This window comes from Salvelinus alpinus, chromosome 16, assembly GCF_045679555.1.
Source record: "Salvelinus alpinus chromosome 16, SLU_Salpinus.1, whole genome shotgun sequence".
NCBI classification, from domain to species: Eukaryota; Metazoa; Chordata; class Actinopteri; order Salmoniformes; family Salmonidae; genus Salvelinus; species Salvelinus alpinus.
The window spans coordinates 40,995,774-41,018,128 of NC_092101.1; the positions used below are offsets into that span (position 1 = coordinate 40,995,774).

Sequence of the window (22,355 nt, forward strand, 5' to 3'; positions counted from 1 at the left end):
CAACTAGAGATTATGCTTTTTTTTAAACAACTAGAGCTTATGCTTTTTTTAAACTTCTTATGGCTGGGGGGCAGTATTGAGTAGCTTGGATGAATAAGGTGCCCAGAGTAAACTGCCTGCTACTCAGGCCCAGAAGCTACAATATGCATATTATTAGTAGATTTGGATAGAAAACACTCTGAAGTTTATAAAACTGTTTGAATGATGTCTGTGAGTATAACAGAACTCATATGGCAGGCAAAAACCTGAGAAAAGATCAAAAAAGATCCAAAAGATTTTCAAGTCTTTGCCTATCCAATATACAGTGTAAAATTTGGTCCGATTGCACTTCCTAAGGCTTCCACTAGATGTCAACAGTCTTTAGAACCTTGTTTCAGGCTTCTACCGTGAAGGGGGAGAGAATAAGAGCTGATTGAGTCAGGTGTCTGGCAGAATGCCATGAGCTCAGTCAGGCGCACGCCCGTGAGAGTTAGCTGCGTTCCTTTTCCTTTCTAAAGACAAAGGAATTGTCCGGTTGGAATATTATTGAAGATTTATGATAAAAACATCCTAAAGATTGATTCTAGACATCGTTTGACATGTTTCTACGAATTGTAATGGAACTGTCGTCTGAATTAAGTGCCTGCGCCGTGTGAATTTGGATTTGTGAACTAAACACGCAAACAAAAAGGAGGTATTTGGACATAAATGATGGACTGGGAGTGCATTCTGATGAAGATCATCAAAGGTAAGTGAATATTTATAATGCTATCTATTTCTGACTTCTGTTGACTCCACATGGCGGGTATCTGTATGGCTTGTTTTGGTCTCTGAGCGCTGTACTCAGATTATTGCATGGTGTGCTTTTTCCGAAAAGCTTTTTTGAAATCTGATACAGCGGTTGCATTAAGGAGAAGTTTATCTATAATTCCATGCATAACACTTGTATCTTTTATCAATGTTTATTATGAGTATTTCTGTAAATTGATGTGGTTCTCTGCAAAATCACCGGATGTTTTGGAAGCAAAACATTACTGAACATAATGCGCCAATGTAAACTGAGATTTTTGCATATAAATATGAACTTTATCGAACAAAACATACATGTATTGTGTAACATGAAGTCCTATGAGTGTCATCTGATGAAGATCATCAAAGGTTAGTGATTAATTTGATCTCTATTTCTGCTTTTTGTGACTCTCTTTGGCTGGAAAAATGCCTGTGTTTTTCTGTGACTAGGTGCTGACCTAACATAATCGCATGGTATGCTTTCGTCTTAAAGCCTTTTTGAAATCGGACACTGTGGTGGAATTAACAACAAGTTTATGTTTAAAATGGTGTATAATACTTGTACGTTTGAGGAATTTTAATTATGAGATTTCTGTTGTTTGAATTTGGCGCCCTGCACTTTCACTGGCTGTTGTCATATGGATCCCGTTAACGGGATTTCAGCCGTAACAACTAGAGCTTATGCTTCTCTTTTTTTTTCAACTCGAGCTTATGCTTTAAAAAAACAAACAAGTAGAGCTTATGCTTTTAAAAAAACAAGTAGAGCTTTAAAAAAACAAGTAGAGCTTATGCTTTTTTTTTAAAAACAAGTAGAGCTTATGCTTTTTTTAAAAACAAGTAGAGCTTATGCTTTTTTTAAAAACAAGTAGAGCTTATGCTTTTTTTAAAAACAAGTAGAGCTTATGCTTTTTAAAAAAACAAGTAGAGCTTATGCTTTTTTTAAAAACAAGTAGAGCTTATGCTTTTTTTTAAAACAAGTAGAGCTTATGCTTTTTTTTAAAACAAGTAGAGCTTATGCTTTTTTTTAAAACAAGTAGAGCTTATGCTTTTTTTTTTTAAACAAGTAGAGCTTATGCTTTTTTTTAAAACAAGTAGAGCTTATGCTTTTTTTAAAAACAAGTAGAGCTTATGCTTTTTTAAAAAACAAGTAGAGCTTATGCTTTTTTTAAAAACAAGTAGAGCTTATGCTTTTTTTAAAAACGAGTAGAGCTTATGCTTTTTTTAAAAACAAACGAGTAGAGCTTATGCTTTTTTTTAAAAACAAACGAGTAGAGCTTTAAAAAAAAAAAGAAAACGAGTAGAGCTTATGCTTTAAAAAAAACAAACAACTAGAGCTTATGCTTTAAAAAAACAAACGACTAGAGCTTATGCTTTAAAAAAAACAAACGACTAGAGCTTATGCTTTAAAAAAACAAACGACTAGAGCTTATGCTTTAAAAAAACAAACGACTAGAGCTTATGCTTTAAAAAAACAAACGACTAGAGCTTATGCTTTAAAAAAACAAACGACTAGAGCTTATGCTTTAAAAAAACAAACGACTAGAGCTTATGCTTTAAAAAAACAAACGACTAGAGCTTATGCTTTAAAAAAACAAACGACTAGAGCTTATGCTTTAAAAAAACAAACGACTAGAGCTTATGATGCTTTAAAAAAACAAACGACTAGAGCTTATGATGCTTTAAAAAAACAAACGATGATGCTTTAGAGCTTATGATGCTTTAAAAAAAAAAAAACGACTAGAGCTTATGATGCTTTAAAAAAAACAACGAGTAGAGCTTATGATGCTTTAAAAAAAACAACGAGTAGAGCTTATGCGCATGTTGCAATCAATTTGAATCTGAATTTGGGCATTTCAAGCTGTCCTTTTGTGAGAGGCAGCTGGGAAATAGTTATGTACGACGGCGAGTGGTGGGGTCGATAAACCAGGAGGATTTAAACAATGATGGAGAATCCCAGTAGATTGATGGATGGAGAATCCCAGCTTCCCAGTAGATTACAATGGCGATGGACAGAGAGTTGTGCATAAAACATTAACTTCTTTGGGCTGCAGGGGCAGTATTGAGTAGCTTGGATAAAAGGTGCCCATTTCAAACGGCCTCGTACTCAATTTTTGCTCGTACAATATGCATATTATTATTACTATTGGATAGAAAACACTCTCAAGTTTCTAAAACCGTTTGAATTATATCTGTGAGTAAAACAGAACTCATTTTGCAGCAAACTTCCTGTCAGAAAGTGAAAAATCTGAAATCGAGGCTCGGTTCCAGGGCCTGCCTATAAATGTGCTTGATATCTATTAGTATACATGCACTTCATACGCCTTTTACTAGATGTCAATAGGCTGTGAGAGGTGAAATGGGGTTTCTAGGTATTTCTATGGTCAAAAGAGAGAGCTTGGAATGACATGACCCCAGAATTCCTTTGTTCAGGAAGCGCATAAAGGTCACCAGTATTGGCTTCTGAAAAGCATTCGTTATAGACGTCTTATATCTCCGGCTTTGATTTTATTTGATAAATGTGATAATATCATCGTAAAGTATGTTTTTTCAATATAGTTTTATTAGATTATTGAAATTTTTCCGGGAGTTTAGGCGTGTTGCGTTCTTTGCGTTTGGTGACGAAGGAGAGCTTAGCGCCACTTGGCTAGTTTTGCTTGCTCATTCGAGAGGGAAAAATCCCATTCTAAAACCAAACAACGATTGTTCTGGATAAAGGACCTCTTGTACAACATTCTGATGGAAGATCATCAAAAGTAGGACCCATTTATGATGTTATTTCATATATCTGTCGAACATGTTTACTATTAGTTTGCGCCCAGATTTTGGGCGATCTCTCGCTATAACGTAAGCTGCATGACGTACTGAAGTTATGTTTAGAATTCTAACACGGCGATTGCATTAAGAACTAGTGTATCTATCATTTCCTATACAACATGTATTTTTTAGTAAAGTTTATGAATAGTTATTTGGTCAGAATAGGTGAGTGTCAGAAACATATACGGAGATTCTGGAAAATAATTGCTACATGGTCACATTGTATAACCACGGATTTCAGCTCTAAATATGCACATTTTCGAACAAACCATATATGTATTGTGTAATATGATGTTATAGGACTGTCATCTGATGAAGTTTATGAAGGTTAGTGAAAAAATTAATATCTTTTGCTGGTTTATTCGCCATCGCTAACGTTGAATTGAATGAATGGGGTTGTGTGGTAGGCTATTGTAGTAAGCTAATATAATGCTATATTGTGTTTTCGCTGTAAAACACTTAAAGAATCTGAAATATTGGCTGGATTCACAAGATGTTTGTCTTTCATTTGCTGTACACCATGTATTTTTCATAAATGCTTTATTATGAGTATTTTTATTTATTTCAATTTGGTCTCTGTAATTGTTCTAGCTGCTTCGGTGCTATTTCCGATTGTAGCTGCAATGTAAAACTATGATTTATACCTCAAATATGCACATTTTTCGAACAAAACATAGATTTATTGTATAACATGTTATAAGACTGTCATCTGATGAAGTTGTTTCTTGGTTAGTTTGGTTGGTTCTTGGTTAGTTTGGTTGGTTTTGTGCATGCTACCTGTGCTGTGAAAAATGTCTGTGCTTTTTTGTATTTGGTGGTGAGCTAACATAAATATACGTGGTGTTTTCGCTGTAAAACATTAAAAAAATCGGACATGTTGGCTGGATTCACAAGATGTTTATCTTTCATTTGCTGTATTGGACTTGTTAATGTGTGAAAGTTAAATATTTCTAAAAAATATATTTTGAATTTCGCGCCCTGCACTTGGACGGGCTGTTGTCATAAGTGTACCGACACCGGCCTGCAGCCATAACAGGTTAACAGTATGTCGCCATGGTCAACGAGAATAGCCTATGCAGTTGCCAACACCTCAAAATTGTTGACACATTTGCACCGACATCACCCCAGTATACTGTAGTAAGACAGAAATGCAACAAAAAAAAGAACACAACATCGTCTCCCCTCTGTATTCAAGCAGCCTGCCGCCCCTTTCTAGACAGACAAGCAGTCGTTGCTGGAGAACTGCTGCTCTTGTCTGACTTTGTACCTCGGTTTGGCTGCCTTAATTCCTTAGTGTAGCTTTTTCTTGGCAATCTATTAATGTGGTTTTTAATTTGTTTACAAGCATAATACTTTTCATTTATGGTTGACACAGCTTGTTGGCCATTAGCCAATTAGCATTTCTCAACAATTTCAAATCACATGATTGGATCCAACTGGTATTTAAATTCCCACCTCCCACATTGTTATAAATGCAGCATCAGAGTGGAAACTTGAGAGGCCCAACATAACAATCCAGTCAGAACAGACAATGCAAGGAACATTGTGAATGCTGAACATTGTAAATTACATTTAATTTTCCCGCTGTACCGAAACGAACCGTGACACCAAAACTGCGATACGTACTGTCCTGTGGGTTTTGTGAACTGTTACACCCCTAGTTTTTATGGTGTTGTGTGTGTGTCTGCGCACATTTTTGGTTTTACTATGGTAAAACAAGGAATAATCACACAAATGCTGACATTTCGCCAGTCCCCACAAGGAAAAAGGCTATTTTAGGGTTAGGGGTAGAATTAAGGTTGGGGTTAGGATTTTGAATGGGAATCAATTGTTTGGTCCCCACAAGGATAGTAAAACAAATGTGTGTGTTGTCAACCACAGAGAGTTCGTATTGTCAGAACATCACTTCCTCCTCTTCACCCAGCCACATACTGCGGGGGTGTTCAAACTCCACACACACACCAACGTGCATATACTCATGTGTACTACTCGCATATACACACCCATTTTGCTTATGCAAGCAGACACACTTGTTGTTGTCAAGCCGAAAACCATCCCCACCCCACCCCATCCCCACCAAATAATAAAGACGTCAGACCAAACTCAACAGCACGTGTCACAGTCAACAACTTGCATAACTTGACCTACATTTTGCTTGTTAAAATAGGCTACATAGTCTCTTGGGTTGATATGTAAACAATGCTGCTTCATCTCCACATGGTATAAGCCATTCATAGTCTTTGTTCATTCTTTACCAGCTGATAGGGAGACTGGTGTTTTGTTGCAGAAGCGTGGGTGGTGCTCATTAGGTACCAAAACTGAAAAGTTTTAAAGGTCCCATGCAGCTGTTTCTATCTCCAACAATTAAGTACCTTATTATGATTGTTTTCAATTAAAATGGTCAAAAAGAAACAAAAAATAGCAATTTCTCAGGCAATAATTTAGCTAGGACTGTCTTGGAGTGGTCTGAATGGGGAGGGGACAATGGACAATTTGCTGAGGTTTAGATCTCTCTTTGTTATTAACTAAAGGGACATTTCTACTTTTTTCAACTACATATTCATCATTTCTTCTAACATACAGTAAGTAGCATTCAAAAGTTTGGACGCACCTACTCATTCAAGGGTTTTTCTTTATTTGTACTGTTTTCTACATTGTAGAATGATAGTGAAGACATCAAAACTATGAAATAACACATATGGAATCATGTAGTAACCAAAAAAGTGGTTACTTAAAAAAAAAGTAGCCACCCTTTTCCTTGATGACAGCTTTGTACACTCTTGGCATTCTCTCAACTAGCTTCATGAGGTAGTCACCTGGAATGCATTTCAATTAACAGGTGTGCCTTGTTAAAAGTTAATTTGTGGAATTTCTTTCCTTCTTAATGTGTTTGAGCCAATCAGTTGTGTTGTGACAAGGTAGGGGTGGTATACAGAAAATAGCCCTAGCCCTATTTGGTAAAAGACCAAGTCCATATTATGGCAAGAACAGTCCATCATTACTTTAAGACATGAAGGTCAGTCAATGCAGAAAATTTCACTAACTTTGTAAGTATCTTCAAGTGCAGTTGCAAAAACCATCAAGCGCTATGATGAAACTGGCTCTCATGAGGACTGCCAGAGGAAAGGAAGACCCAGAGTTACCTCTGCTGCAGAGGATAAGTTCATTAGAGTTATCAGCCTCAGATTGCAGCCCAAATAAATGCTTCACAGAATTCAAGTAACAGACACATCTCAACATCAACTGTTCAGAGGAGACTGCGTGAATCAGGCCTTCATGGTCGAATTGCTGCAAATAAACCACTACTAAAGGACACCAATAAGAAGAAGAGACTTGCTTGGGCTAAGAAACACCAGCAATGGATGTTAGACCGGTGGAAATCTGTCTTTGGTCTGATTAGTCCAAATTTTTGATTTTTGGTTCCAACCGCCCTTTCTTTGTGAGACGCAGTGTGGGTGAACGGTTCCCACTGTGAAGCATGAAGGAGGAGGTGTGTGGGTGCTTTTCTGGTGACATTATCTGTGATTTATTTAAAATTCAAGGCACACTTAACCAGCATGGCTACCACAGCATTCTGCAGCGATACGCAATTGCGCTTAGTGGGACTATCATTTGTTTTTCTACAGGACAATGACCCAACACACCTCCATGTTGTGAAAGGGCTATTTGACCAAGAAGGAGAGTGATGGAGTGCTGCATCAGATGACCTGGCCTCCACAATCACCCCACCTCAACCCAATTGAGATGGTTTGGGATGAGTTGGACCGCAGAGTGAAGGAAATTTAGCCAACAAACCATTCCAGGTGAAGCTGGTTGCTAGAATGCCAAGAGTCTGCAAAGCTGTCAACAAGGCAAAGGGTGGCTACTTTGAAGAATCTCATATATATTTAGCTTTGTTTTAACACGTTTCTTGGTTACTCCACAATTCCATATGTGTTATTTCATAGATTTGATGTCTTCACTATTATTCTACAATGTAGAAAATAGTAAAATAAAGAAAAACCCTTGAATGAATAGGTGTGTCCAAACATTTGACTGGATCTGTATGTGTCATGGAGCGGTTCTATGTTTTGTATTAAAAAAAAGATAGAGGAAGTTAAGTGTTTCCAATGACATCATTAACCAATTAGTAGGCAATGCCTCCTCATCATTTGTTAAAAGCCACTTTGCGGACTCAGCCGTTGTTGCTACGAGACATTTCCACTTCACAATAACAACACTTGATCGGGGCAGCTCTAGCAGGGCAGAAATTTGACGAACTGACTTGTTGGAAAGGTGGCATCCTATGACTGTGTCATGTTGAAAGTCACTGAGCTCTTCAGTAAGGCCATTCTACTACCAATGTTTGTCTATGGAGATTGCATGGCTGTGCGCTCAATTTTATATACCTGTCAGCAACGGGTGTGGCCACACACTATACAGATGAAGTCAGAAGTTTACATATACCTTAGCCAAATACATTTAAATTCAGTTTTTCACAATTCTTGACATTTAACTCTAGTATAAATTCCCTGTATTAGGTCAGTTAGGATCACCACTTTATTTTAAGAATGTGAAATGCCATAATAATAGTAGAGAGAAGGATTTATTGCAGCTTTTATTTCGTTCATCACATTCCCAGTGGGTCAGAAGTTTACATATACTCATTTGGTATTTGGTAGCATTTCCTTTAAATTGTTTAATTTGGGTCAAACATTTCAGGTAGCCTTCCACAAGCGTCCCACAATAAATTGGGTGCATTTTGGCCCATTCCTCCTGACAGAGCTGGTGTAACGGAGTTAGGTTTGTAGGCCTCCTTGCTCGCACACACTTTTTCAGTTCTGCCCACATATTTTCTATAGGATTGAGGTCAAGGCTTTGTGATGGCCACTCCAATACCTTGCCTTTGTTGTCTTTAAGCCATTTTGCCACAACTTTGGAAGTCTGCTTGGGGTCATTGCCCATTTTTGGAAGACCCATTTGCGACCAAGTTTTAACTTCCTGACTGATTACTTGAGATGTTGCTTCAACATATCCACATAATTTTCCCCTCCTCATGATGCCATTCATTTTGTGAAGTGGACCAGTCCCTCCTGCAGCAAAGCACCCCCACAACATGATTTTGCCACCCCCATGCTTCAAGGTTGGGATGGTGTTCTTCGGCTTGCAAGCCTTCCCCTTTTTCCTCCAAACATGATGATGATCATTATGGCCAAACAGTTCTATTTTTGTTTCATCAGACCAGAGGACATTTCTCCAAAAAGTACGATCTTTGTCCCCATGTGCAGTTGCAAACCGTAGTTTGGCTTTTTTTATGGCGGCTTTGGAGCAGTGGCTTCTTCCTTGCTGAGCGGCCTTTCAGGTTATGTCCATACAGGACTCGTTTTACTGTGGATATATATGCTTTTGTATCTGTTTCCTCCAGCATCTTCACAAGGTCCTTTGCTGTTGTTCTGGGATTGATTTGCACTTTTTGCACCAATGTACGTTCATCTCTCTGAGACAAAACGCGTCTCCTTTCTGAGCGGTATGACGGCTGTGTGGTCCCATGGTGTTTATACTTGCAAACTATTGTTTGTACAGATGAACGTGGTACCTTCAGGCGTTTGGAAATTGTTCCCAAGGATGAACCAGACTTGTGGAGGTCCACAGTTCTTTTTTTCTGAGGTCATGGCTGATTTCTTTTGATTTTCCCATGATGTCAAGCAAATAGGCACTGAGTTTGAAGGTAGGCCTTGAAATACATCCACAGGTACACCTCCAATTGACTCAAATGATGTCAATTAGCCTATCAAAAGCTTCTATAGCATGACATCATTTTCTGGAATTTTCCAAGCTGTTTAAAGGCACAGTCAACTTTGTGTATGTAAACTTCTGCCCCACTGGATTTGTGCAGTGAATAAGTGAAATAATCTGTCTGTAAACAATTGTTGGTAAAATTACTTGCGTCATGCACAAAGTAATGTCCTAACCGACTTGCCAAAACTATAGTTTGTTAACAAGAAATGTGTGGAGTGGTTGAAAAACTGAGTTTTAATGACTCCAACCTAAGTGTATATAAACTTCCGACTTCAACTGTAAATATACAAACGTAAGTTGATGTTGGGGTGGTTCTGGAGATGCTGAATATGAAGTTGAAAATGTTTTCCGTTTAAATTATGGCTGCAGTCCCGTTAACGGGATCGATATGACAACAGCCAGTCGAAGTGCAGGGTGCCAAATTCAAAAAACAGAAATCTCATAATTAAAATTCCTCAGACATTCATGTGTCTTATATAATTTTAAAGGTAATCTTGTTGTTAATCCCACCAAAGTGTCCGATTTCAAATAGGCTTTTCAGCGAAAGCACTACAAACGATTATGTTAGGTCACCACAAAACCACAATAACCACAGCCATTTTTTCCAGCTAAAGATAGCTTTCACAAAAACCAGAATAGAGATAAAATTAATCACTAACCTTCGATTATTTTCATCAGATGACACTCATAGGACTTCATGTTACACAATACATGCATGTTTTGTTTGATTAAGTTCATATTTATATCAAAAAATCTGAGTTTACATTGAGGCGTTAGATTCACTAGTTGCAAAAACATCAAGTGACTTTGCATAGCCACATCGTTTCAACAGAAATACTCATCATAAATGTAGATGATAATAAAAGTTATACACATGGAATTATAGATATACCTCTCCTTAATGCAACCGCTGTGTCAGATTTCAAAAAAACTTTACGGAAAAATAAACCATGCAATAATCTGAGACGGAGCTCAGATGATTAGCCAAATTAGCCACCATGTTGGACTCAACAGAAACCAGAAAATACATGATAAATGTTTCCTTACCTTTGATGAATTCATCAGAATGCAGTCCTAGGAATCCCAGGTCCACAATAAATGCTTGATTTGTTCGTTAACCTTTCAGTGATACCCATCCCGGATCCGGGAGCATCCTCATCAAAAAAGCTGACTAGCATAGCCTAGCCTAACGGGACAGGGATATCATATAATATAATTTTCATGAAATCACAAGTCCAATACAGCAAATGAAAGATAAACATCTTGTGAATCCAGCCATCATTTCCGATTTAAAAAAAAATGTTTTACAGCGAAAACACAATATGTATTTATATTAGCTAACCACAATAGCCAAAGACTCAACCGCATATTTTCACCATGTTTCTACAGCATAGGTAGCTATCACAAAACCGACCAAATAGAGATATAATTAGTCACTAACCAAGAAACAACTTAATCAGATGACAGTCTTATAACATGTTATACAATACATTTATGTTTTGTTCGAAAAATGTGCATATTTGAGGTATAAATCATAGTTTTAACATTGCAGCTACCATCACAAATAGCACCGAAGCAGCCAGAATAATTACAGAGAGCAACGTGAAATACCTAAATACTCATCATAAAACATTTATGAAAAATACATGGTGTACAGCAAATTAAAGATAAACATCTTGTGAATCCAGCCAATATTTCCGATTTTTTTTTAAGTGTTTTACAGCAAAAACACAATATAGAATTATATTAGCTTACCACAATAGCCAAACACACAAATGCATTTATTCACCGCAAAAGGTAGCTATTGCAAAAACCAGCAAAAGATATAAAATGAATCACTAACCTTGAACAACTTCATCAGATGACAGTCTTATAACATCAGGTTATACAATACACTTATGTTTTGTTCGAAAATGTGCATATTTAGAGCTGCAAACCGTGGTTATACATTGTGAATATGTAGCAACATTTCCCCAGAATGTCCGGAGCTATTTTGGACACTCACCTAATCTGACCAAAGAACTCATCATAAACTTTACATAAAAATACTTGTTGTATGGCAAATGAAAGATACACTGGTTCTTAATGCAACCGCCGTGTTAGATTTTTAAAAATAACTTTACCATAACATACAGCTTGCGTTATTGTGAGACGGCACTCACCAAAACGGCGGAGAATAGGACTCAACAATTTACACAGAAATACGAAATAACATCATAAATTGTTCTTACTTTTGCTGAGCTTCCATCAGAATCTTGTACAAGGAGTCCTTGGTCCAGAATAAATCGTTGTTTGGTTTTAGAATGTCCTTTTCTTCTGTCGAATTCGCGCCACAATGCTAGCCAAGGTTGATAACGTTCCCACCCTCTCTTGACGCAAAGAATGGAAAACTCCAAAAGTCCCAATAAACGTTGAATAAACTGATAAAACTCGGTTGAAAAAACCTACTTTACGATGTTATTATCACATGTATCAAATACAATCAGAGCCGGAGATATTCGCCGTGTAAACCGAAGGCTCGCAAGGCGCGAGGCGGAGCTCGACATTAGCTTCTGAAAAGCTTTCGGTTTACACGGCGAATATCTCCGGCTCTGATTGTATTTGATACATGTGATAATAACATCGTAAAGTAGGTTTTTTCAACCGAGTTTTATCAGTTTATTCAACGTTTATTGGGACTTTTGGAGTTTTCCATTCTTTGCGTCAAGAGAGGGTGGGAACGTTATCAATGAGAGCTTTTGGAGTGGCAGGTCAGGAATTTCCTTTGTCTACCAAGGCGGTAGACAAAGGAAATTCCTGACCTGCCACTCCAAAAGCTCTCATTCGACCTCAGATCAAGCTAGACACCCCATTCCACCTTCCACTGCCTGTTGACATCTAGTGGAAGGCGTATGAAGTGCATGTATATCGATAAATATAAGCCAGTTGAATAGGCAGGCCCTGAAACAGAGCCCCATTTTCAGAATTTTCACTTCCTGTCTGGAAGTTTGCTGCCAAATGAGTTCTGTTTTACTCACAGATATAATTCAAACAGTTTTAGAAACTTCAGAGTGTTTTCTATCCAATAGTAATAATAATATGCATATTGTATGATCTAGAATAGAGTACGAGGCCGTTTAAATTGGGCACAATTTTTTCCAAAGTGAAAACAGGGCCCCCCTATTGACAAGAAGTTTTAATGTCCGTTATTTATGTAAAATTAGCTACTTTCGAATTGTTTACCAAACACCCTAACCAAAGTCTCAAAGCGCGACCACTATAACGTGACGAAATGTCCAAACGTTCCGTTACAGTCAGTAGAAACATGTCAAACGATGTACTGAATCAATCTTTAGAATGTTGTTAACATACATCTTGAATAACGTTCCAACCGGAGAATTAAATCGACTTCAATTGAGAGATGGAACGGAGCTGCCTCTCACGTGAACGCGCGTGTTGAATGCATGGTCACCTCATGGCAGTGATTACTCATTTCTGTCTCCTTCGACCCCCCTTCACATTAGAGTCATCAGACTTAGTTCTATTGACTGTTGACATCTAGTGGAAGCCGTAGGAAGTGAAAACCCATCCATATCTATCTGTATTTTCAATGAGAGCTTGGTTGAAAATATGGCACCCCCAGAAAAAATCCAAACAGGAAGTGGAGCTTCTCAGGTTTTTGCCTGCCATATGAGTTCTGTTAATCTCACAGACATAATTCAAACAGTTTTAGAAACTTCAGAGTGTTTTCCATCCAATACTAATAATAATATGCATATATTAGTAACTGGGACTGAGGAGCAGGCCGTTTACTCTGGGCACCTTTCATCCACGCTACTCAATACTGCCCCTGCAGCCATAAGAAGTTAACTAATTTACCACATGGCTATGTCACCATGGAAGGCCAAAACTCCATCCCACCAAAACAGGCTGAAATATCAGGCGGTCTTTTCAAACAGTTCTTATACTAAAAGGGCATTATCATAATTTTCACAATATTATTCCACCCAAATATTGCGGAAGTACATATTAAACAAGAAAATCACATTTTTTGACTGCACTGGGCCTTGAAAAGCTTTTTGTTGTTGTTGTGTGCCCTGGTGTGCTGCACTGGCTAACATTTTGTGTGTGTGTGTGTGCGTTTTTCAGAGGTGTCCAACCTGCTGGTGGTAACTAAGGACAGAGTGCTGGTTCCCCAGACAACCCTGCAGGAGAGTCAACTCAGCTTCCACAGAATTCTCAAGGAGGAGATCGTGCAGGTGCACTGCACTGCTACTACACACACTGCGACAAACACACCTCTACACACACTGCGACACACACACCTCTACACACACACCTCTACACACACTGTGACACACACAGTCTACACACACACACACACTGCTACGCACACACACCTCTACATACACTGCGACACACATACACTTTTTTTTCTTTTTTTTTCTCAAGATGACGTAGCAGTGCAGACGTGGTTAGTCGTCCTCTCGTTTACTTCTTGTATTTTTCGTCTTTTTTGTATATATTCCAATTTATTTTTCAATCTCTTTTTTCCTTTTTAAATTAAATATACCTTCCAGTAACCCGCCTCACTCAATGTGACACAGATCCGCTATTTTTTAGACCTTCTAGCCAAAACTTTCTTCAACAGCTAGCCAGCTAATTAGCTACTAGCTATTTAGTCATTGTTAGCCACTGCTAGCAGCCTTTACCTTCTGCTCGGATTCCTGCCGTAAACCCTGGACCATTGATCATCACAGCTACCTAGCTGCCACTGAGTGACCCAGCCCCGAAGCTAGCCCTGAGCCAGGCTCATCTCATCTCCCGGCTAGCAAACGAAATTACCACAACTACAATACCTCTTTCGCCATCTGGCCCGGTCCCTTCGTCGACACGGCGCCCCACCGTACCACCACGACTGGTCCGCAGACGTAATTCCATCAGCTGTGCCTTCAACCGGGCTTTGCCGGACGTCGGAGCAGACGCTTCTACTTACCCCGGACTGCAAACTTTAAACGCCGTGTCTCCCGCATGCTAGCGTAGCAACGACTACCCCGCGGCTTCCCTGTTCCATCTATTGCTGTACACTGGACCCTATGGTCACTTGGCTACATAGCTGATGCCTGCTGGACTGTTCATTTATCACGGTACTCCATATTGTTTATCTTTGTTTATCTGTCGGCCCTAGCCCCGAACTCAGGCCCTGTGTGTAGTTAACCGACCCTCTCTGGCCATTCATCGCCATTTTACCTGTTGTTGTTGTCTTAGCTGATTAGCTGTTGTTGTCTTACCCGTTGTTGTCTTAGCTAGCTCTCCCAATCAACACCTGTGATTGCTTTATTCCTCGCTTTATGTCACTTTGAAATGTCAATATGCGTTGCATACTGTTGTTTAGGATAATTGTCATTGTTTTAGTTTACTGCGGAGCCCCTAGTCCCACTGTACATGCCTTAGATACCTCCTTTGTCCCACCTCCCACACATGCGGTGATCTCACCCAGTATAACCAGCGTGTCCAGAGATGCAACCTCGCTTATCATCACTCAGTGCCTGGGCTTACCTCCACTGTATCCGCACCCCACCATACCCCTGTCTGTACATTATGCCCTGAATCTATTCTACCACGGCCAGAAATCTGCTCCTTTTATTCTCTGTCCCCAACGCACTAGACGACCAGTTTTGCTAGCCTTTAGCCGTACCCTCATCCTACTCCTCCTCTGTTCCTCGGGTGATGTGGAGGCTAACCCAGACCCTGCGTGTCCCCAGGCACTCTCATTTGTTGACTTCTGTAATCGAAAAAGCATTGGTTTCATGCATGTTAACATCAGAAGCCTCCTCCCTAAGTTTGTTTTACTCACTGCTTTAGCACACTCCGCCAACCCTGATGTCCTTGCCGTGTCTGAATCCTGGCTGAGGAATGCCACCAAAAATTCTGAGATTTCCATACCCAACTACAACATTTTCCATCAAGATAGAACTGCCAAAGGGGGAGGAGTTGCAATATACTGCAGAGATAGCTTGCAAAGTTCTGTCATACTTTCCAGGTCTATGCCCAAACAGTTCAAGCTACTAATTTTAAAAATTAATCTCTCCAGAAATAAGTCTCACCGTTGCCGCCTGTTATAGACCCCACTTAGCTCCCAGCTGTGCCCTGGACACCATATGTGAATTGATTGCCCCTCATCTATCTTCAGAGTTCGTTCTGTTAGGTGACCTAAACTGGGATATGCTTAAAACCCCAGCAGTCCTACAATCTAAGCTAGATGCCCTCAATCTCACTCAAATTATCAAGGAAACCACCAGGTAAAACCCTAAATCCGTAAACATGGGCACCCTTATAGATATTATCCTGACCAACTTGCCCTCCAAATACACCTCTGCTGTTTTCAATCAGGATCTCAGCGATCACTGCCTCATTGCCTGCATCCGCTATCGGTCCGCGGTCAAACGACCACCCCTCATCACTGTCAAACGCTCCCTAAAACACTTCTGCGAGCAGGCCTTTCTAATCGACCTTGCCCGGGTATCCTGGAAGGATATTGACCTCATCCCGTCAGTCGAGGATGCCTGGTCGTTCTTTAAAAGTAATTTCCTCACGATCTTAAATAAGCATGCCCCTTTCAAAAAATGTAGAACTAAGAACAGATATAGCCCTTGGTTCACTCCAGACCTGACTGCCCTTGACCAGCACAAAAACATCCTGTGGCGGACTGCAATAGCATCAAACAGTCCCCGTGATATGCAACTGTTCAGGGAAGTCAGGAACCAATACACGCAGTCAGTCAGGAAAGCAAAGGCTAGCTTTTTCAAACAGAAATGTGCATCCTGAAGCTCTAACTCCCAAAAAGTTTTGGGACACTGTAAAGTCCATGGAGAACAAGAGCACCTCCTCCCAGCTGCCCACTGCACTGAGGGTAGGCAACACGGTCACCACCGATAAATCCATGATAATCGAAAATTTCAATAAGCATTTCTCTACGGCTGGCCATGCTTTTCTCCTGGTTACTCCAACCCCGGCCAACAGCACCCCCCGCAGCTACTTGCTCGAACCTCCCCAGCTTCTCCTTCACCCAAATCCAGATCGCAGATGTTCTGAAAGAGCTGCAAAACCTGGACCCGTACAAATCAGCTGGGCTAGACAATCTGGACCCTCTCTTTCTAAAATTATTATTATTATTATTAAAATTATCCGTCGTCATTGTTGCAACCCCTATTACCAGTCTGTTCAACCTCTTTCGTATTGTCCGAGATCCCTAAAGATTGGAAAGCTGCCGCGGTCATCCCCCTCTTCAAAGGGGGTGACACTCTAGACCAAAACTGTTATAGACCTATATCCATCCTGCCCTGCCTCTCTAAAGTCTTCAAAAGCCAAGTAAATAAACAGATCACTGACCATTTCGAATCCCACCGTACCTTCTCCGCTGTGCAATCCGGTTTCCGAGCTGGTCACGGGTGCACCTCAGCCACGCTCAAGGTACTAAACGATATCATAACCGCCATTGATAAAAGACAGTACTGTGCAGCCGTCTTCATCGACCTGGCCAAGGCTTTCAACTCTGTCAATCACCATATTCTTATCGGCAGACTCAATAGCCTTGGTTTCTCAAATGACTGCCTCGCCTAGTTCGCCAACTACTTCGCAGACAAAGTTTGTGTGTTATATCGGAGGGCCTGTTGTCCGGACCTCTGGCAGTCTCTATGGGGGTACCACAGGGTTCAATTCTCGGGCCGACTCTTTTCTCTGTATATATCAATGATGTCGCTCTTGCTGCGGGTGATTCCCTGATCCACAACTACGCAGACGGCACCATTCTGTATATACATCTGGCCCTTCTTTGGACACTGTGTTAACTAACCTCCAGACAAGCTTCAATACCATACAACACTCCTTCCGTGGCCTCCAACTGCTCTTAAACGCTAGCAAAACCAAATGCATGCTTTTCAACCGTTCGCTGCCCGCACCCGCCCGACTAGCATTACTACTCTGGACGGTTCTGACCTTGAATACGTGGACAACTACAAATACCTAGGTGTCTGGCTAGACTGTAAACTCTCCTTCCAGACTCATATCAAACATCTCCAATCCAAAATCAAATCTAGAATCGGCTTTCTATTCCGCAACAAAGCCTCCTTCACTCACGCCGCCAATCTTACCCTCGTAAAACTGACTATCCTACCGATCCTCGACTTCGGCGATGTCATCTACAAAATAGCTTCCAATACTCTACTCGCAAATTGGATGTGTTGTATCACAGTGCCATCCGTTTTGTTACCAAAGTGCCTTATACCACCCACCACTGCGACCTGTATGCTCTAGTCGCCAGACCCACTGGCTCCAGGTCTTATCTGTAAGTCTTTGCTAGGTAAAGCTCCGCCTTATCTCAGCTCACTGGTCACGATAACAACACCCACCCATAGCACGCGCTCCAGCAGGTATAGCTCACTGATCATCCCCAAAGCCAACACCTCTTTGGCTGCCTTTCCTTCCAGTTCTCTGCTGCCAGTGACTGGAACGAATTGCAATAATCGCTGAAGCTGGAGACTTACTTTTCCCTCACGAACTTTAAACATCAGCTATCTGAGCAGGTAACCGATCGCTGCAGCTGTACATAGTCCATCTGTAAATAGCACGTCCAATCTACCTACCTCATCCCCATATTGTTTTATTTACTTTACTGCTCTTTTGCACACCAGTATCACTACTTACACACCATCATCATCATCTGCTCATCTATCACTTCAGTGTTAATCTGCTGAATTGTAATTACTTTGCTACTATGGCCTATTTTTTGCCTTACCTCCTCAAGCAATTTGCACACACTGTATATAGACTTTTTTTTCTTTCTATTGTGTTATTGACTGTACGCTTGTTATTCCATGTGTAACTCTGTGTTGTTGTTTCTGTCGCACTGCTTTGCTTTATCTTGGCCAGGTCGCAGTTGTAAATGAGAACTTGTTCTCAAATAGCTTACCTGGTTAAATAAAGGTGAAATAAAAAATAAATAAAAATAAAACACACGCACTCTACACACACTGCTAGACACACGCTACACACTCTGCTAGACACACGCTACACACTCTGCTAGACACACGCTACACACTCTGCTAGACACACGCTACACACTCTGCTAGACACACGCTACACACTCTGCTAGACACACGCTACACACTCTGCTAGACACACGCTACACACTCTGCTACTTTACACTTTGCTACACATGCTACACACTCTGCTAGACACTCGCTACACACACTGCTATTTTACACTTTGCTACACACACGCTACACACTCTGCTAGACACACGCTACACACTGCTACATTACACTTTGCTACACACACAAACCGTACCTCTTGTCACATCCATCCATCCATCGGCTGACAGAGACTTTGTCTATCGTTCAGTGTTTTCTTACTGGTGTTTGTCACCAGTGTGTATTTACGATGATGTGTGTATGTTATGAGTGTGTATTGACTAACTCTCTGTCCTCTTCCTCCTGTATCTATCAGGGAGAACACCTGGGGCTGGGTACCCGGACCAACATCTATGCTGGTGTACTGAAGGTGAAGAGTGAGGAGGATGCAGGATACTATCCCTCTCAGGAGCTCAAAGTAGTGCTGAAGGTGTTGGGGTCCGGACACAGAGACATCTCCCTGGTAAGACACACATACACCATCTACATCATGGGATTACTTTAGGGACTCCCTCAAGAAGCGTGAAGAAGGCACAGTGATGCCGACACGTTGGTGTTTTTTTACCCAATACATTACTGTGTGTTTGTGTACATTACATTACTGTGTGTGTGTATATATATATATATATATATATATATATATACAGTGGGGAGAACAAGTATTTGATACACTGCCGATTTTGCAGGTTTTCCTACTTACAAAGCATGTAGAGGTCTGTCATTTTTATCATAGGTACACTTCAACTGTGAGAGACGGAATCTAAAACAAAAATCCAGAAAATCACATTGTATGATTTTTAAGTAATTAATTTGCATTTTATTGCATGACATAAGTATTTGATCACCTACCAACCAGTAAGAATTCCGGCTCTCACAGACCTGTTAGTTTTTCTTTAAGAAGCCCTCCTGTTCTCCACTCATTACCTGTATTAACTGCACCTGTTTGAACTCGTTACCTGTATAAAAGACACCTGTCCACACACTCAATCAAACAGACTCCAACCTCTCCACAATGGCCAAGACCAGAGAGCTGTGTAAGGACATCAGGGATAAATTGTAGACCTGTACAAGGCTGGGATGGGCTACAGGACAATAGCCAAGCAGCTTGGTGAGAAGGCAACAACTGTTGGCACAATTATTAGAAAATGGAAGAAGTTCAAGATGACGGTCAATCACCCTCGGTCTGGGGCTCCATGCAAGATCTCACCTCGTGGGGCATCAATGATCATGAGGAATGTGAGGGATCAGCCCAGAACTACACGGCAGGACCTGGTCAATGACCTGAAGAGAGCTGGGACCACAGTCTCAAAGAAAACCATTAGTAACACACTACGCCGTCATGGATTAAAATCCTGCAGCGCACGCAAGGTCCCCCTGCTCAAGCCAGCGCATGTCCAGGCCCGTCTGAAGTTTGCCAATGACCATCTGGATGATCCAGAGGAGGAATGGGAGAAGGTCATGTGGTCTGATGAGACAAAAATAGAGCTTTTTGCTCTAAACTCCACTCGCCGTGTTTGGAGGAATAGAAGGATGAGTACAATCCCAAGAACACCATCCCAACCGTGAAGCATGGAGGTGGAAACATCATTCTTTGGGGATGCTTTTCTGCAAAGGGGACAGGACGACTGCACCGTATTGAAGGGAGGATGGATGGGGCCATGTATCGCGAGATCTTGACCAACAACCTCCTTCCCTCAGTAAGAGCATTGAAGATGGGTCGTGGCTGGGTCTTCCAGCATGACAACGACCCGAAACACACAGCCAGGGCAACTAAGGAGTGGCTCCGTAAGAAGCATCTCAAGGTCCTGGAGTGGCCTAGCCAGTCTCCAGACCTGAACCCAATAGAAAATCTTTGGAGGGAGCCGAAAGTCCGTATTGCCCAGCGACAGCCCCGAAACCTGAAGGATCTGGAGAAGGTCTGTATGGAGGAGTGGGCCAAAATCCCTGCTGCAGTGTGTGCAAACCTGGTCAAGAACTACAGGAAACGTATGATCTCTGTAATTGCAAACTAAGGTTTCTGTACCAAATATTCAGTTCTGCTTTTCTGATGTATCAAATACTTATGTCATGCAATAAAATGCAAATTAATTAATAAAAAATCATACAATGTGATTTTCTGGATTTTTGTTTTAGATTCCTTCTCTCACAGTTGAAGTGTACGTATGATAAAAATTACAGACCTCTACATGCTTTGTAAGTAGGAAAACCTGCAAAATTGTCAGTGTATCAAATACTTGTTCTCCCCACTGTATATATATATATATATATATATATTGTTAGGTTCTTCTTTTTCAGAGTAAATAACTCACGGACACTAGAGAAGCTTTAACCAAGTTTAATTCTTCCCAAAGGTTCTGTACAGCTGTAATCAGACAGAAAAATATTCCTCACAACACAGTTACATACATCCTACTTAAAACACTCCTCCTTCTCTCCAATTCTTACATTTTGTGTCTCCACAGGAAGCTAATAAAAAGGCTAACAGGATAACAAACCTTTATTACTCCCTTAAGAGAATCTGTCCTCCCCTCCTGACCTCAACCCCTCCTTCATCTAATCCACAGATGTCCATCTGTCTCCCCTGTTTCACACGTTGCTCTCCTCTCATCCCCCCAACACATTCCAACACATTCCACAGCTATCTGTCTCCCCTGTTTCACACGTTGCTCTCCTCTCATCCCCCCAACACATTCCAACACATTCCACAGCTATCTGTCTCCCCTGTTTCACACGTTGCTCTCCTCTCATCCCCCCAACACATTCCACAGCCATCTGTCTCCCCTGTTTCACACGTTGCTCTCCTCTCATCCCCCCGACACATTCCAACACATTCCACAGCCATCTGTCTCCCCTGTTTCACACGTTGCTCTCCTCTCATCCCCCCAACACATTCCAACACATTCCACAGCTATCTGTCTCCCCTGTTTCACACGTTGCTCTCCTCTCATCCCCCCCAACACATTCCAACACATTCCACAGCTATCTGTCTCCCCTGTTTCACACGTTGCTCTAATCTCATCCCCCCCAACACATTCCAACACATTCCACAGCCATCTGTCTCCCCTGTTTCACACGTTGCTCTCCTCTCATCCCCCCCAACACATTCCGACACATTCCACAGCCATCTGTCTCCCCTGTTTCACACGTTGCTCTCCTCTCATCCCCCCAACACATTCCACAGCCATCTGTCTCCCCTGTTTCACACGTTGCTCTCCTCTCATCCCCCCCAACACATTCCAACACATTCCACAGCCATCTGTCTCCCCTGTTTCACACGTTGCTCTCCTCTCATCCCCCCCAACACATTCCAACACATTCCACAGCCATCTGTCTCCCCTGTTTCTCACGTTGCTCTCCTCTCATCCCCCCAACACATTCCACAGCCATCTGTCTCCCCTGTTTCACACGTTGCTCTCCTCTCATCCCCCCAACACATTCCAACACATTCCACAGCTGTCTGTCTCCCCTGTTTCACACGTTGCTCTCCTCTCATCCCCCCAACACATTCCACAGCCATCTGTCTCCCCTGTTTCACACGTTGCTCTCCTCTCATCCCCCCAACACATTCCAACACATTCCACAGCTATCTGTCTCCCCTGTTTCACACGTTGCTCTCCTCTCATCCCCCCCAACACATTCCAACACATTCCACAGCTATCTGTCTCCCCTGTTTCACACGTTGCTCTAATCTCATCCCCCCCAACACATTCCAACACATTCCACAGCCATCTGTCTCCCCTGTTTCACACGTTGCTCTCCTCTCATCCCCCCCAACACATTCCGACACATTCCACAGCCATCTGTCTCCCCTGTTTCACACGTTGC

General features: G+C 41.3%; 1 protein-coding gene across 1 annotated transcript in view; it reads left to right on the forward strand.

Annotated features, from left to right (window-relative positions):
- The window catches only part of jak1 (Janus kinase 1), a 78,006-nt gene that overhangs the window by 25,090 nt on the left and 30,561 nt on the right, over positions 1–22,355 (forward strand). Inside the window, exons 11-12 of the mRNA XM_071346241.1 lie at positions 13,489–13,598; positions 18,847–18,993. Of these exons, the coding sequence (XP_071202342.1) occupies positions 13,489–13,598; positions 18,847–18,993 (257 nt within the window). The remainder of the gene's footprint in view (positions 1–13,488; positions 13,599–18,846; positions 18,994–22,355) is intronic.